The sequence below is a fragment of the Zea mays genome, chromosome 4 (assembly GCF_902167145.1).
Source record: "Zea mays cultivar B73 chromosome 4, Zm-B73-REFERENCE-NAM-5.0, whole genome shotgun sequence".
NCBI lineage: Eukaryota > Viridiplantae > Streptophyta > Magnoliopsida > Poales > Poaceae > Zea > Zea mays.
The window spans coordinates 187496623-187511881 of NC_050099.1; the positions used below are offsets into that span (position 1 = coordinate 187496623).

General features: G+C 44.2%; 1 protein-coding gene across 3 annotated transcripts; it reads left to right on the top strand.

Annotated features, from left to right (window-relative positions):
* Positions 1–1559: 1559 nt before the first annotated feature.
* LOC103655753 (protease Do-like 9) lies at positions 1560–10403 on the top strand. 3 transcript variants are annotated; one of them, XR_002269232.1, is made up of 10 exons: positions 1560–2265; positions 2507–2706; positions 2848–3028; positions 3792–3983; positions 6978–7210; positions 8415–8516; positions 8646–8696; positions 8847–8951; positions 9305–9768; positions 9864–10403. XR_002269232.1 is itself a non-coding variant. In XM_020552759.2 (9 exons), exons 1-9 carry the CDS (start codon positions 1743–1745, stop codon positions 9401–9403), a joined length of 1686 nt encoding a protein of 561 aa, XP_020408348.1. In that variant the 5' UTR covers positions 1560–1742; the 3' UTR covers positions 9404–9806. The 3 variants fall into 3 exon arrangements, 2 of the variants coding, with proteins under 2 accessions (XP_020408348.1, XP_020408347.1); XM_020552759.2 differs by lacking the exon at positions 9864–10403 and having other exon boundaries at positions 9305–9806; XM_020552758.2 differs by lacking the exon at positions 9305–9768 and having other exon boundaries at positions 1632–2265.
* Positions 10404–15259: the final 4856 nt, after the last annotated feature.

Here is a 15259-nt window from a genome sequence, read left to right on the forward strand (position 1 = left end):
ACTCGGCAAAGCCATGCACAACTCTCTCCTATTTTTATGTGCTGCTTTGACCAGAAGCTCAACAGCCTCTCCTATTGCAACGGATGGAAGGACCAGTACGGAGCGCGAAGCGGATCTGGTACGCGATGGTGGGAAACGCATCGGCCAGACAGAACGGTTCCTCTCGCAGACGTGCGCAACTTCTGGCACGTGGGCACGAACGACCACGACGCAGGCACATCGTCCGACGTGGGCTAGCTAGCACGTGTGCGTAGAAGCACATCGACGATGGTAGTTTATCGCGCATGAATCACAGTCCGTATCAAGAACATTAAACATGCCGATCTATTCCGTAGAGGAAAAATCGAAGTCTCTCGCGTAGGAGAGTTCGGCTAGGCCAGAGACCTGCCGGCTTGACGGAGAGTTGATGCAGATCTGATCTCGCCGCAGCAACGTCGAGGTAGAGCGTGCTGATAACGTGTTGAGAACTACGTTACCACGGATCACCAGATCCGCTCCCTTCCCTCCCGTCAGCAGTAGAGGCACAAGAAGATGTAGAGAACCCGTCTCCCTTTCCATAAGCACGACAGAGGAAACACACGAGACACTGGTATAGGGTTGGGCCTCTGGCCTCTTTCTGATCTATATTCCATATGAGGGGTACAAGTTCTATATATAGAGACGCGATAGCCCTCAGGGCTATATTCGATATTTGCCCACATAACCCTAACTAGGGTTACTTAACAGTTTGATAATACGTAACAGCTCTTAGAGCAACTCCAACAGTCTATATATAAATTTTAGCTAAATTTAGAATTTAGAGAACTGTAAAAAAGATAGACAGGATCCTAACGGATGGTATATCCAACAAACTCTTCAAATATCAGTGGCGAAGCCAGGCTGACCGTCGTCGCACCTTGACAATGTGCTCCCCATATTGGCATCCTCCATAGCCGTCTAGCTACCAACGCCGCTCGCCCACCACCCACACATGAGAGGCTGAAACTCGAACTCACACCATGGTCCATGGCAAACAGGCTGACCCGTGGAGCTGCTAGATGCCTAGAGGCTACACCGCTACAGCCTACTTTGTAAATGGATGATGCAGAATTGAATATCATATCGAGTACATAGCGGCAGCGGGTTTGACCTCAGTGCCAGAAGATCCATCGCAATGGTGCCGCCTCGATGGACGGTTGGACGCCGTACCTCCTCCAGCCAGAGCCCGAGCACGTCTCCAGTCTAGCCCCGGCTCCGCGTCGCCTTCGACAATCATGCCTAACTCGAGCGGGAAGGCACGGAGCGAGAACCAGAGCAGGGGCGCGGGAACCTGAGCGGGGCGAGTAGGAGGGCGAGCATGAGGTTGGGAGAACGCGTCGGCTGGCAGATGGCGAGTCCCGAGCGCTAGCCAAAGATACCGAGCGACGGGAAGCTGATGGCGAGTGAGATACGATGGCGAGGTCGAAGGCGATGCTGTTGGAAGCCGTTTGCATAGTGATTTTCTTTTTTTTACCGAGCACATGTTGTTTAACCAGCCTGTTGGAGTTGCTCTTAGTGGTCAGAAGTAAAAAAGCACAACCAAACAAGGCCGGACGAAAAAAAGCTCTGAATTGCAGTACGCAGACATCATAATTACGTAAACTCAGCCCATCCTGGGCGGCCCACCTCGAACCGGTCCAGATTACTCTGACCGGACCGACCTTTCTTCGTCTTCCCCGTTCGGTATTTCCGCCCTCGGCGCCGGGAAACCCTAGCCCGCGTCCATGGACGATCCCTCCTCCGCCTCCAACAAGCGCAAGCGCGGGCGCAAGCCCAAGGTGTCGCCGCCCTCCCCCGACCGCTCATCCCCCTCTGCGGTGGCCGCCCCCGCTCCCGTTCCGGTTGCGCGCCGTGGCCGCAAGCCGCGACGTCATGAGGACCCCGCCGACGCGGACGCCGCGCGTCCGCCGTCCCCGCTCCGCCGCAGGGTGCTTAATACGGTGGCAAATGGAGGCGATGCGGTGGCGGAGGCAGGCCCCGCGAGCTGGGACGAGGTGGTGAGGGTGGTGCCGTGCATGGACGCCGTGGTCAAGGTGTTCTGCGTGCACACGGAGCCCAACTTCTCGCTGCCGTGGCAGCGGAAGCGGCAGTACAGCTCTAGCAGTAGCGGGTTTATCATCAGCGGCCGCCGTGTCCTCACCAATGCCCACTCCGTGGAGCACTATACCCAGGTTAAGCTTAAGAAGCGCGGCTCTGACACCAAGTACCTTGCCACCGTCCTGGCCATCGGCACAGAGTGCGATATTGGTGCGCCCGCTCTTCCCATCCCTGCCCTGCCTCCATTGTTTATTTCTTACTATCGTTAATTTTCTTATTGTTATGTAACCATGAAAATCAGATGCATAATAATGTCTGTATTGTTTTCTTGGAATCTATGAAACTTCTGACGTTATAGAATCATTTATGAGTTATGGAATGATACTTAAGATTTTTCCCTGTTGCTTATGCAATCTAATTTGATATTTTTCATTTGTTCTATCTGTCTCAGCGCTCTTAACTGTCAATGACGATGAATTCTGGGAAGGAGTTTCACCTGTCGAGTTCGGAACATTACCGGCCCTTCAGGACGCAGTTACTGTTGTTGGTTATCCAATTGGAGGAGATACTATATCCGTGACAAGTGGAGTTGTCTCTAGGATAGAAATACTTTCATACGTTCATGGTTCTACAGAACTTCTAGGATTGCAGGTACCTTTCCCCCCTGAAATTATAATAACTTCAAATAAACCTTTATATAAAGATGGATGTTGCAAGTGAAGTAAATCTATTGAGAAATAATAACTTATCTGCTTACCGGCATGTCTAATACGGGCCTTGTCTTGTTGATAGATAGATGCAGCTATTAATTCAGGAAATTCAGGTGGTCCAGCTTTTAATGATAGAGGCAAATGTGTCGGTATAGCATTTCAATCTCTTAAACATGAAGATGCCGAGAATATAGGCTATGTGATACCGACTCCAGTTATTACACATTTCATCGAGGACTACAAAAATTCTGGAGGATACACAGGTATTATGCCCTTTTCAGTTTTATTAGCATAATCATGCATCTGGGTCTACAGTCTACTATTGTTATTAGAGCAATGAACATTGTTTTTTATTCTTATTTTGAACCACTTAGCTAGTTTAACAAAATTAGTCGGATGATATTAACATATTTAGTGAAGGGCAGGCCTGCTGCAGTGGTGACTGGTGAGAGCTGTCTCACTGAGTCACCAGGTCATGGGTTCAAAGCAGCCTCTCTGTATTTGTGGGGGAAGACTTGCTTCGGTTTATCCCTTTCCTAGACCCGACTCATGGGAGCTTCTGACACTAGGTTTGCCCTTTTATATTAACATTTATTTAGTCTATAGTCGTTCCAGTTTATGGACCTGTTCTTCCAGTTACATGGTGCATGATGATTGTTTTTCCTTCTAATGATTATTATGCCCTGCAGTATGATGATTGATATTGCTTTAATGTATAGCCCTTATTGCAAATGTAATCGAGTCTTTAGTCAAATAGAGAGCCGCCTAGTTATTTCATTCCTGTAACTGTTTAAGTAGCAATATGTTGGTATAAAGCCTATGTGTCCTATCACTCTTCTACATGAGTTATTGGTTGTCCTTGGTGATCTTTATATGCAAGTAACATCTGTATTTATTCTGATGACAATCTTCTAGTCATTAGTAATTCCATGTAATACTTAGTACTGTGATGTTGATGCCTATCCCTTAGATCTTTCTTATTTTCCAATGACAGCCTAACCATATTCTTTTTGTTTATTATTTCAGGGTTTCCTATACTAGGAGTTGAATGGCAGAAAATGGAGAATCCTGATCTCCGTAAAGCAATGGGAATGAAACCAGATCAAAAGGGTGTTCGTGTTAGGAGGGTGGAGCCCACGGCTCCAGAATCTGGATGCCTACAACCGTCTGATATTATTCTTAGCTTTGATGGTGTTGACATTGCTAATGATGGAACAGGTTAGTTGTAGTTCTGTAGTTTATGAATATTGTTGTTTTTCAGCTCAACTGTTTGCAGTGCTCGACAAGGCGCCGTTCCGTATCCGCATAGGCATGCTTATGCGCTAGATGACGGGGTACTGTGGAGCCTAGGGGGTAGGCGATATATAGTCGGTTCCTGTCGGCCGCGGCAGCCAGACAAGCTGTCCCGGTTCCCTACACATTGATCCTCGATGTCAGGATGCTGAGTGGTGGGGGAGGAGGTGGGAATGGCAGCAGCGGCGGCGGGGGAGAAGGCATGGACGGCGGGCAGCGTGGAGATGGCAGATGCGATCGCGCGTCGTGCAGCAGCGGAGATGACAGACATGGTCGCATGGCAGAGGAAAGATGGCAGACCTGGTCGCACGGCAGCAGAGGGACAGCAGATGTGGTCGCGTGGCAGCGGAGATGTCGGGCGCAGCCAGGAGGAGGCAGACGTCAGCAGAAACGAAGGGTGGAGGCTGATGGCGACAATGACAGAAGGGAGGAAGAGAGAAAGCAGAGTTGGGACTCGTGTGTGCATCTGGGAGATGGTGGAGGGATAAGGTGGGGGTGAGTAAGATGGGCTGGGCTCTTTAATGGGCCTTTTTGTCTAACTATAGATCCACAAGTCTCATACTTATTTTATTTAATGTGATACATGTATACATATAAAATACATAGGAACCGCCTTGAAAACACCTAGGTGCGCCTAGGCTCGCCTAAGCTCAAGGCGAATGATCAGTGCCTAGACTGCCTTATGCAATCTTGACTGTTAGCATGCAGTGCACTATTTTTCTGTATATAAGTGCTACTAATGTGTCAAGGGTCACATGCATCTTACTTTTATGTCTTGTAGTGCTAGCTCTAGTTGCTATATGTGTCCCACTCATTTATAGTTTGGGCATGGAAGTTTTAGGGTGTGATTGGTTGCCGGATGAGCCCAACCTGGCTCGGCCCCCAGATCCAGGCTCATGGGAGCCTGGTTCCAGTGGTGCAAGGGGGTCGTGATTGGTTGCCGGATGAGCAGAACCATGCCCAACCCAGCAGTTGATTGGTTGCACAGTTGCATTAGCAAATTCAAACACACAGATGCAAGTAGAGTGATTGGTTGCAGCTGCATACAAGTGGTATGGTCACCACTGCATACAAGTGGTGAGGTTACCCAAACCAAATGATCAACAAGAGCACAACTATCAGTACAAACTGAGAGAGAATCAAGCCATCTTTCCAACTGAAACCAACACGATCAGTCTTAATGACTGATTGTTTAAAAGCAGCAACAACTTCATCTTTTGAGCAGTAGCTTTTGTAGCATGCTCCTTTGAAACCATGAACTTGAGCATGACAAGCATCCCAGGAATCAAACACACCAACTTTTCTTCCATGGTGAACAACATACCACTTCATGTTGGCTATATAGGAAGAAAAAAACATCATTGACATTGCACATTTGCTCAGATCATAAGTAGTATAATGCAGCAAGTCATTGGCATATGGGCATTTGCTCAGATTAAAGAAGCAAGAAAAGCATTCATAATAGTTCATCATCAAGACAGCAAGCCAAATGGTTCATACAGGCACAAGCAAAATATAAGGTAAGTGCAAGTCAGCAGGATCAGGTTATCAACAAGCAAAATATAAGGTAAGTGCAAGTCATCCCTTAATTCACCAATGGCATACAAAACTTCTTTAAAATACCTGCTAACTGTCTCCACAGACCTCCTCCAACTTTGGTGTATGACCCTAAAACACTGGTTGTGGCCAACTACATGAAGGAACATGGCTACTTGTTCCTCCACACTGCTGTGGATACTATCTCTAAGCAGGTTCCTACTCTTAAGCAACTCACAGAGCTGAAAAAAGGGGGTTCTTCTCATGCGCAACATGTTAACACACTCCACATCATTGAAGTTGTAAATTCTATTCAAGTTTCTGTGCCTCTCTTCATCCATTGCACTCATTGGGGCATAAGTGATCCTAGGTCGTGCCACTTGACACTGGACAAGTCTAGAAACAAAAAATGCATACACAACAGCAACAAGTCCAGCTGCCCTCACTATTAACATGCGCCTCTCATCATCATGATCCATCTAGATGCAAAGGAACAGAGCCAAGTATCACATAAAAGCTCACCAGCAGTAACATGATGCAGTACTAGATCATAGGCATGGCAACAAAATAAGCTCAGATCTAGGGACCAAATCATAGGCATGGCAACAATAAGCTCAGATTAAATGCTATAAAATCATAGGCATGGCAACTTAAGCTCAGATCTAGTGCTAATCAATCATAGACATGGCAACATATAAGCTCAGATCATTCAAGAAATGAAGGGGGAAAGGGGAGGGGAAGGAATGGCGTCTGTTATACCGAACAGCAACAGGAAGAAGGACGAAGCGCCGAGAGGAAGCAGCTACAAGGCGTGAGGAAGCAGCAATCCGGATGCCCTGTCAAGAAATCAAAAGGGGATTAGAAACCCTAGGTCGCGAAATAGAACCAAAAACGAAGCTCCAAACCTACAAAGCACGAATCCACCACGGATCTGAAAAGAGAAGAAGAAATAGGGGGAGGATGGGAGGAACTCGACACCAATCACCGACGGCGATAGCAGAGCAGTGCGGCGGAGAAAGGGGAAGGAGGTGAAGCAGCGGTATATAACAGCGGTCACGGCGGGAAGGAGGGCGGTAACCACAGCGTTCGCGCCATCTCACGCGCGCGCTCGCCCCCGCGCCCCCGCGCTGCACGCCGCCAGCCTGCATCCGGAGAAACGCCCGATTCGGCCGCATCGGGGGAGCCAGGTTCGAGGGTAGGGTTTGCATCTCGGGGGCCTGGCCGGGAGGGAGGAGAAGGCAACCGAACAAGCCCACTTGCATCTCGGGGGCCTGGCCCAGGGTGGAGTCGGGCAACCAATCACGCCCTTATTGAAAGCTTGCTAAATGAACGGCAAGCATCTCACACTAATTTGTTTCTTACCATCTTTTTGTTGGTCAACAGTTCCTTTCAGGCATGGCGAGCGCATTGGCTTCAGTTATCTGGTTTCTCAGAAATATACTGGCGAGAAAGCTCTTGTTAAAGTTCTGCGTGATTCAAAAGTTCATGAATTTAAAATAAGGCTAGCAACTCACAAACGACTCGTTGCGGCTCATGTGAAGGGCAGGCCGCCGTCATATTACATAGTTGCTGGTTTTGTTTTTGCAGCTGTTTCTGTTCCATATCTTCGATCCGAGGTTTGTATATAGCTTTTTTCTTCATTTTCCTTGCAATGAATTAAATATTCAAATGATATAATAGCACACCATTGGTTGTTATGTTAGTATGATTTGCTGCATTCCTGGAAAGTGGAAAGCCTTATGCTCTTACTCTAGGGAGCCAGTACTTGTGTCTTCAACACAACATTTTTAAAGTTTTTCACTGAACTTTATTTGTTACCATGAAACAATTTTAAATAGTTTTTGGTCACACGCTTAAACAATGATCAGTCTGCAGTGCATGTACTCCTTGATTTATTAGGGCATGTACAACCTAGACACTGCTGCACGGTACTCTAAGTATAAGACACAACTAAAACACAACATAATACAGTGGTCATATCTAAAACATGTGTCTTACCATATTCATTGTACCAATCAGATCATTCAATAAATTAAAGTGACCAATCAGCTAGTCTCCTGTCTCGAACATAGAGCTAAGACACTGTGTCTTCGTCAAGATACATGTCTTGAGTTTTTTTACATTCACCCCCATAGACACACTCTAAGACACAACTTAAGACACCCATTGTACATGCCCGCCAGCAGCCAGTTGGAACTTCTTTGATCTTGAAAGTTCATTTGAGCTGTAGATTTTCTTTAACTTATCCTGTATATATCTTCATTGAAGTGGTAAACTGTTATTTTAAGGGCGTGGAATGCAATAATTACATATACCCTTTCCGTTCAAAATTATAAGTCATTCTAGCTTTTTTAGATACATAACTTTTACTATGTATCCAGACGTAATGTATGTCTAGATGCGTAGCAAAAGTTAGATAACTAGAAAAGCCAGAACGACTTACAATTTGGAACGCAGGGAGTACTAGTTAGATCCGTGCACATATGCATAGGCTGTGTGGATTTGCATGTAGCCAGGCAGCCAGCCAATTTCAAAAATAGTGATGTGAACACCGAAGCAAGCCGCTTGAGTCATATTTTAATCATGAAGAAATTAGTGTTAGTGATATATTACTTGACAAGCAGTTTTGGAACAAGCTCTCCTAGCTTCCTCTTTTGGGTGATCCCAAGAAGATTTTGAAATCACACATGACTTCTTTTTTAAATCTACTTCTGCAGAAATTAACATCACTTTGAACATATATAATTATTAAATATGGAAATGTTAAATGATAACTTTGTATTTCATCCTTTAAGTTAATTGATGTTTGTTGTTTATCAGTATGGAAAAGATTATGAATATGATGCACCTGTCAAGTTGTTGGTGAAGCATTTACATGCGATGGCAGAATCACCTGATGAACAGCTTGTGGTGGTATCACAGGTTTGAAGTTCTTCACATATTAACTTTTAAAAGGAATAACTCTGTAATATGATTTACTTAGTTTTTTTCATAATTAGTTAGTCTTTAAATTTCTAACTTGAGTGTACACGTTGCATTGAACCTGTGCAGGTGCTTGTATCAGATATCAATATAGGTTATGAAGAAATAGTTAATACTCAGGTAATAAAAGCTTCTAGTATCTAGTTCTGTGATCACTAGCATGTCTTTTAAGCCACTTCTTGCAGTATATTATTGCTGGAGACTCGAATGGCAATGTCTGTTCTGCACTACTGTGGTGACTGAAACTTTTCATTTTTGTATTGTTCACAGGTTCTTGCTTTCAATGGCCAGCCTGTAAAAAATTTAAAGAACTTAGCGACCATGGTGGAAAATTGCAAGGATGAATTTTTGAAGTTTGATCTGGAGTATGACCAGGTATCTTCTTGGTCCTTCTTTATTTGACTTTTCCAGCTAATAAAAGCATTTCGCATGGACTTAAATACCTGGAAATAGCTGATATTAGGTAGGCAGTTTTCTCTCCTCAAGTTACACTTGCACTCTTATAAGACGTCTCATGATTTCTCAGGTCTAGCAAATACTTTTTCTTGCCAAATTGGTCATGGACAGCTATAGCCTCTTGCCTCATTATATACTATAAGATAGGATTATTTAAATGCACTTATCGCATCACATATTGAAAACTGCTCCAAAGTAACTGTCAGGATTCTTTTTTAATTAGTTTCTTTATTACTTGAAGTTAGTAACTAGCATAATATATGATTTGATAGATTGTTGTCCTCGAGACGAAAACTGCAAAGTCTGCTACCCAGGACATTCTGACGACGCACTGTATACCGTCTGCAATGTCGGATGACCTTAAGGCCTAGACGCCTAGTAGTGAGAGGTGGGAGCATGATGCAGCCCTGGGCCATCAGGTGGGCCAACAGCTTGGGCCACATTTTCGGTTGAATTGATTAGCGCAGCATACTACCTGGTCCGGGAGCAAAAGAAACCCCAATGTTTCTGTGTTACATGAATTAAATGTTTTTTGAGGGGTTTATCAAAGAGCAGACTGTCTAAGCTTCCCCATTATAGAAGGTTTGAGGGAGTACCACTGTCAGATAACGATAAACTGGAGATGTTACAGCAGAGGTGTGAAAGCGATAGTAGCTAGTAAGAATCCGATTTTTTTCTATTCACATGATTACATTACAACTACTACATCAAATTATTAACGGTAAAGGAATCATTGGTAAGTGATTACAATGCAACTTCATCCTTGTCTTCTCACTGAAGCTAGTTCCGAATTGTACCTGTTGTTTATCTACGATACTTTCGCTTCTGCAGGTAAAATATTTGCATCTTGTTTCTGGACAAATAAGATCGCAAATATTTAAGGGTTGTGTACCAAAGTTATCCCCTCATCGCTTGGTTGTCCTCATCATGCCGTAGGTGTTCTCTCGATTAGTATGGAAGAGTGTAGCTGGCTTCCAGCTCAAGCGATGAGGGAATTTGGATTCTGGCCTTAGACCATGGCACCTTCCACTCCTGCTTTGGAAGCGTCTGTATCCGTTAGCGCTGAGAGGCACACCTTGCCTTCACTCCTCTTTGCTTCCCTCTCGCGATATGCTTGCAGGTTGGTAGTGGTAGCTCGTCCGGTTCCAATGTCTTTTATTTCGTTCAACAACTATCTAGATGTACAAGTGCCATTGACCTTGGCGACTTCGCTTCCGCATGGTTTGTTTTTGTCGTCCGTTGTGCAAGATTACTACTCGAGTACTAAACTTGATAGAATAGAATCAATCGAGTCTCTGGTCTCTATTTTATGTCACACAACAATACATGTCATTGGTATTTATAAAGGTCGTCGTCTTCATCATTTCATTATTTTCTAGTGTAAAATAGCACTAAACTGTTTGCTTACAAGTATTTTTGAAGCTCTTCTCAACGAAAGGAGGTGTTTATACCATGTCCTTGGAGTTTTCTTGAACTCACACAACACATTGAATAACCTATAAACATGATCAAGACATTTAAGGTTACTCAATATAGATTAGTTCATTTATAAAGTTATTTAAAAAGTACTTCTAATGTTTATGTTAAGTCTCTTATTTTTGTCTTTAAGCATCTTATTGTCAAGAGCTATAGCATGATCACCGTTTTACTTCTCTGTAACTATGCCACCTTTGGTTGATTGATTCAAGTTCTTTAGTTTCTCATTCTCGTTTTTTATTCTAACATAATCTTTATGGGACTTAGTCATAACCACTTTCTTGCGTTTGCTACAAGAACTTTATTTAATACTCTATACAATTAAGTCATCACGTGATGTAGCTATATCAATCTCAACAACATGCTTAGTAGCAATCATGTATTTCATTAGACATAAGATCATATGAAATAGCTAGATTGTCATGGTTGACCTTGAGGCTAATATACTCTTCTTTTAGTGAGCTATATCTAGTGTTGAGATTTTTGTGTATTCCCTCAAATTTACCCCCCCATTCTTTGAGGCTAATATACCCATGCGTTGTCATGAGAGTAAAAAATTAGTATGAAACATATATACAAAACAATAAACATCATTATGATATGCAAAATCAGCGTGACAAACTATCACCATAACGTTAATATTGATGATATTAATATTAATATGAGGAATAGATATTGAAACATGTTTCAAACCATTACAATACATTTAGTTTTTATTTGCATTGAGAACAAGGTCAATAAGCATAGGGCTTTCCAAATAACGAACTTACAATGGTTGCACAACACATGTGTAACAGAACGGTATACCATATTGATGACTGAGCCTGTGACTAAAATGTTTCATAACCTTTGAACTGGTTTTTGCTCTAAAAATTTGATCTGGTGTCTCATAACAATGTTGCACGTGAACCCATCTGGGCACAAGCCTAAGCGAGTCATCTCCTGATAAAGTGTCAATGCTTCTTGTGCATTTCCAGACCTAAAAGCTCCATCCATCGAACTGTTGTGTACATGGACGGTAGGAGCAACCCCAAACCTGGGCATCTCAAAAAACATATCTTTTGCTTCAATGAACCTCTTCGCTTTACAGAAACCATCAATCATGGTTGTAAAGATAACAATATTTGGAATCAAGCAAGTCCTCTTTCAAACTATATACACGAATAACAGTGTATACATGAATGCATAGGTTGTATTAGTTGAATGTTGAATGCCATGACATGCAAAGAAATGGGGACAAGACAGTAGAGAGTTTAGTGGATGAGCAAACAACAATGCCACCTTCCTAATGACCATCAAATTCTGAAGCAACTGAGATCGTTCTGTCCTTGGACTCCACAACTACAAGATAGGATACATGACCCATATAAATTAACTAAGACCTAGCAAGTCCAAATCCAAAAGGAAGAAAGATATAACCCCTTGGCTAGATTCATCTATACTATTCAATTCATGCAAACACTCTATTCACGAATGATAGAAAAATAGCAACCATATTATCATATATAAGTAGGCAAGATGCTTTTGTAGGTAAGAAGATCAAGGCCATGAAGTATGGTGTACACAAATTATTTTAGCACATCATCGAACTATTCGACGCCATGAAAACAAATTAGCAGAAAAACCAGATTGCCAGCAGGTGGACATTGTACAACTGCCACGTAGATGGTGTAACTGATTGATTTTGTAGGCTTGTAGCAGGGAGGGAGCTGCCAAGGCACTCCCTGCCTAGCTTTAGCTGCTTTATGGTGCCATACAAGTTTCCATATAGAATTACAGAATCCCGTGCAAACAAAAAAAGGACAACACAACGTTACTGCACCAGTTTAGCTCATATCCTCTAGCGGCTGTTGTGACTCGATTTCCATTCTTCCCACCTGACTGAGCTTTCTTTGATTCTGATTTTGATAAGAACACTGATGTTAAGAGATGATCCGAGACTACATGTTTGTGCTAATAAAAAAGCAAGAGTAGTGAGAAAGAAAGATGCTAGGATAAGACGGGTACCTGATGATATGCATTCTGAACTCCTTCAAGCATCTGGACAACATGACTCATCTTTGGGCTCTTGTCAACATCAGGATCGACACACTTGAAGCCAACCAAGATTTCCTGCTTAAGGGCACATTTTGGTGGCTTAACCTCGAGGTTTGGATGCACTACCTCATCTGCCCTCTTATTGGTAACCATCATTTTAAGCCACTCTAAGAGATTCACCTGAAACAAACAATAGAAGAAGTTTAAGAAGTAAATGGAAACGCGATCGCACCAATGCTTTGAAATTGAGAGAACTCGTACATCATCTGCAGGATTAGCGTAATCAACTGGATCCCTAGCTATCACACATTCTAACAACACCACTCCAAAACTGTAAATATCACTTCTTTCATTTAGTATCCCACTATTTGCATATTCAGATGCTACATACCTGTCACCGGATTAAGATGTGTTGACCCTGAATATAAACAAAGAAAATAAAATAAAAATTAGACGACATAGTTGTAGTTATGTTTACTATCAGATCATAATGAAGGTGTATCCAGATAGCATTGGGTGTTTCAACCAAACATCTGCAAGGAACAAACTATAATGCATGTAAACCTTGTTATGTACACTGGTAACACAAATTTTCATCCATATGTACTCTAGTCCTTCTTAGCTGTTGAGAGGACATCAGAACAATCGAATCATGAACAGTTTTTCCCAAGGGAAACGAATTCTGGAATAAAGGGGTTTGTAAGCCAGCATGGCACTTGAAATAAAAGTTTGATTGTATTTATCTGATCATGAAACCAATTTATACCATCTTTTAATCGGAATCCTCAAACTGAAAAAATAGAGGAACAAGAAGCCTAATATTAGAAACAAGCAGGACAACTCCGGGTTTATAAGTAGTGACTCATAGCTTGGATTCTAAAGTTGTCTACTCCCTTTATAATCCCATATTAAGCCGTAACATACAAAAGAAATGTTTCGCTCTCCACCTTTACCATACAAACATGGGAGTGCAGAGAAAGTGGAGGGGATGGTCAGCGGGGTTGGCGGCGTACGAAAATCAGACGACGCGGGCGGATGGCTGGGCACGTGCACAGTTGCGGGGAAAGACTGAGTCGCCGTGGTCTACACTATTGACTTAATAGATAGTAGAGATATGAATGAGTCGAGCTACCTACTGCTAAGTTTAACAAGTATACATTGTGTCCAACACATTAGACTCCTTAAAGAGGAGCGTGGCGTAGGCTGTACCAAGCCGTTTGAAAACCCAACGGCGACGAGGCCGTGAATTATTTATTATTGATCACGGCCACACGGCGTGTGATTGCGCGTGAATGTGTATCGCCACGACCTCCTTATGAACCGGCCGCGCCATAACTATACATCTCGCGGTACTACAGTGCTAGGGGCATGAGCTCGCCGAGGGGACAAAGACGAGGAAGGAAACAGATGTCACATGGGCAGGCAAACCTGCCACCGTGCGCCTGGCCGAAGTGTCCCCTCGGCGCACGGGAGGAGGGGTCGAGTTGGAGTCGCGACGCGTGGGCGTCTTCCGCGTGTCCTCGGGTACTCTCGTTTAATTGGGCCCACGCCGCACGGACACGGCACGGGCACGCGCGCGGCCGGCCACGTGACGCGGTCACGTACTCCCTCCTCTCCATCTCCACCCCCACCCCGGTACTCGCAGGCGCAGGGAGCACTTGTCGACGCCACTAGGCGAAGGGCTTTTCTACGTGGCTACGCTTGCCTTGCAAAGCAAGCCTCGATCACCGCACGACTGTACCTACCTACCCACTAGGCCACTCCAGCGAGAAGATACGCGCAACACAAGTATGCTACCTACCACCCACTGGCCACTGGTCGGCGGCCAACTTTACGAAGAGCGATGATCAGATATGTGAGCTGTTCCAATGATGCTAACTAGCCGGCAAATCTTCCATTACCAGGACTGGACAGCCAGCTTTCGGCATTCAGGACTCCTACCCAGAAGCAATACATGTTCACTGCTCCTTTGTAAAGCAAACACCTGCAGCGCCTACAACCTTGACGCGTGCACCGTGACTGACAGGGCACACCACGTACGCATTGAGGAAATCGAGCGCCCACGTTGCCATCATTTGAGGCACTGTTTGCTGCCTTGTCTCCGTGCATCGGCAACATGCGCGAGGAGATTTTAAAAAAAATTGCTCAGGAAATGTGCTGCGAGTTCAATGTACACGTACTCGTAAGGGCTACTACACAGAGCACTACAGGTACAGAGTACAGACAACCAGACAGGGTACCGGACCAGTCTGGCATTTGTTTTTTTTTTTACAATTATTCTCAGCGACGTGGTTGCGCTGATTATTCTTAACGCTACTACTGCCAAAGCCAAACCTGTGCTCCTCGTAAGGGACACGCAGTCACCTCGCGCCAAAGCCAGCAACTTGATCGTCCTCTTGTGCCATTACTTGACCCCTCCCCTAGGTAGTAAAAATGGCGAGCGCATGCTTTTGTCATGGCTTGACTTGTTATTAATATATCGTGCGAATAGATCTGGTTTTTGCCATACGACACGGACTTTTCAAGGTTGCTGCTAGTTTTGCGAAAGGAATGTGCCACATTGTTGTCGCTCCTTTTGTGTCTCTGATTAGGTGAGTCGGCAAATGAAGGCAACGACAGAACGAAACGTCATGGTTTATTGACGCCTTTTTTTTTCTGTACCACGATCGCAACTTTCGTAAAAAATGAAGGTCTCGTTTGCAAATGATTTGATC

Bases quoted from the DNA above. Each gene is read 5' to 3' on its own strand.
- LOC103655753 (XM_020552758.2), top strand. From the start codon at position 1,743: ATGGACGATCCCTCCTCCGCCTCCAACAAGCGCAAGCGCGGGCGCAAG. The intron at 2,266-2,506 runs GTGCGCCCGCTC...TATCTGTCTCAG, and splicing joins CGGCACAGAGTGCGATATTG to CGCTCTTAACTGTCAATGAC. The intron at 3,029-3,791 runs GTATTATGCCCT...TTATTATTTCAG, and splicing joins AAATTCTGGAGGATACACAG to GGTTTCCTATACTAGGAGTT.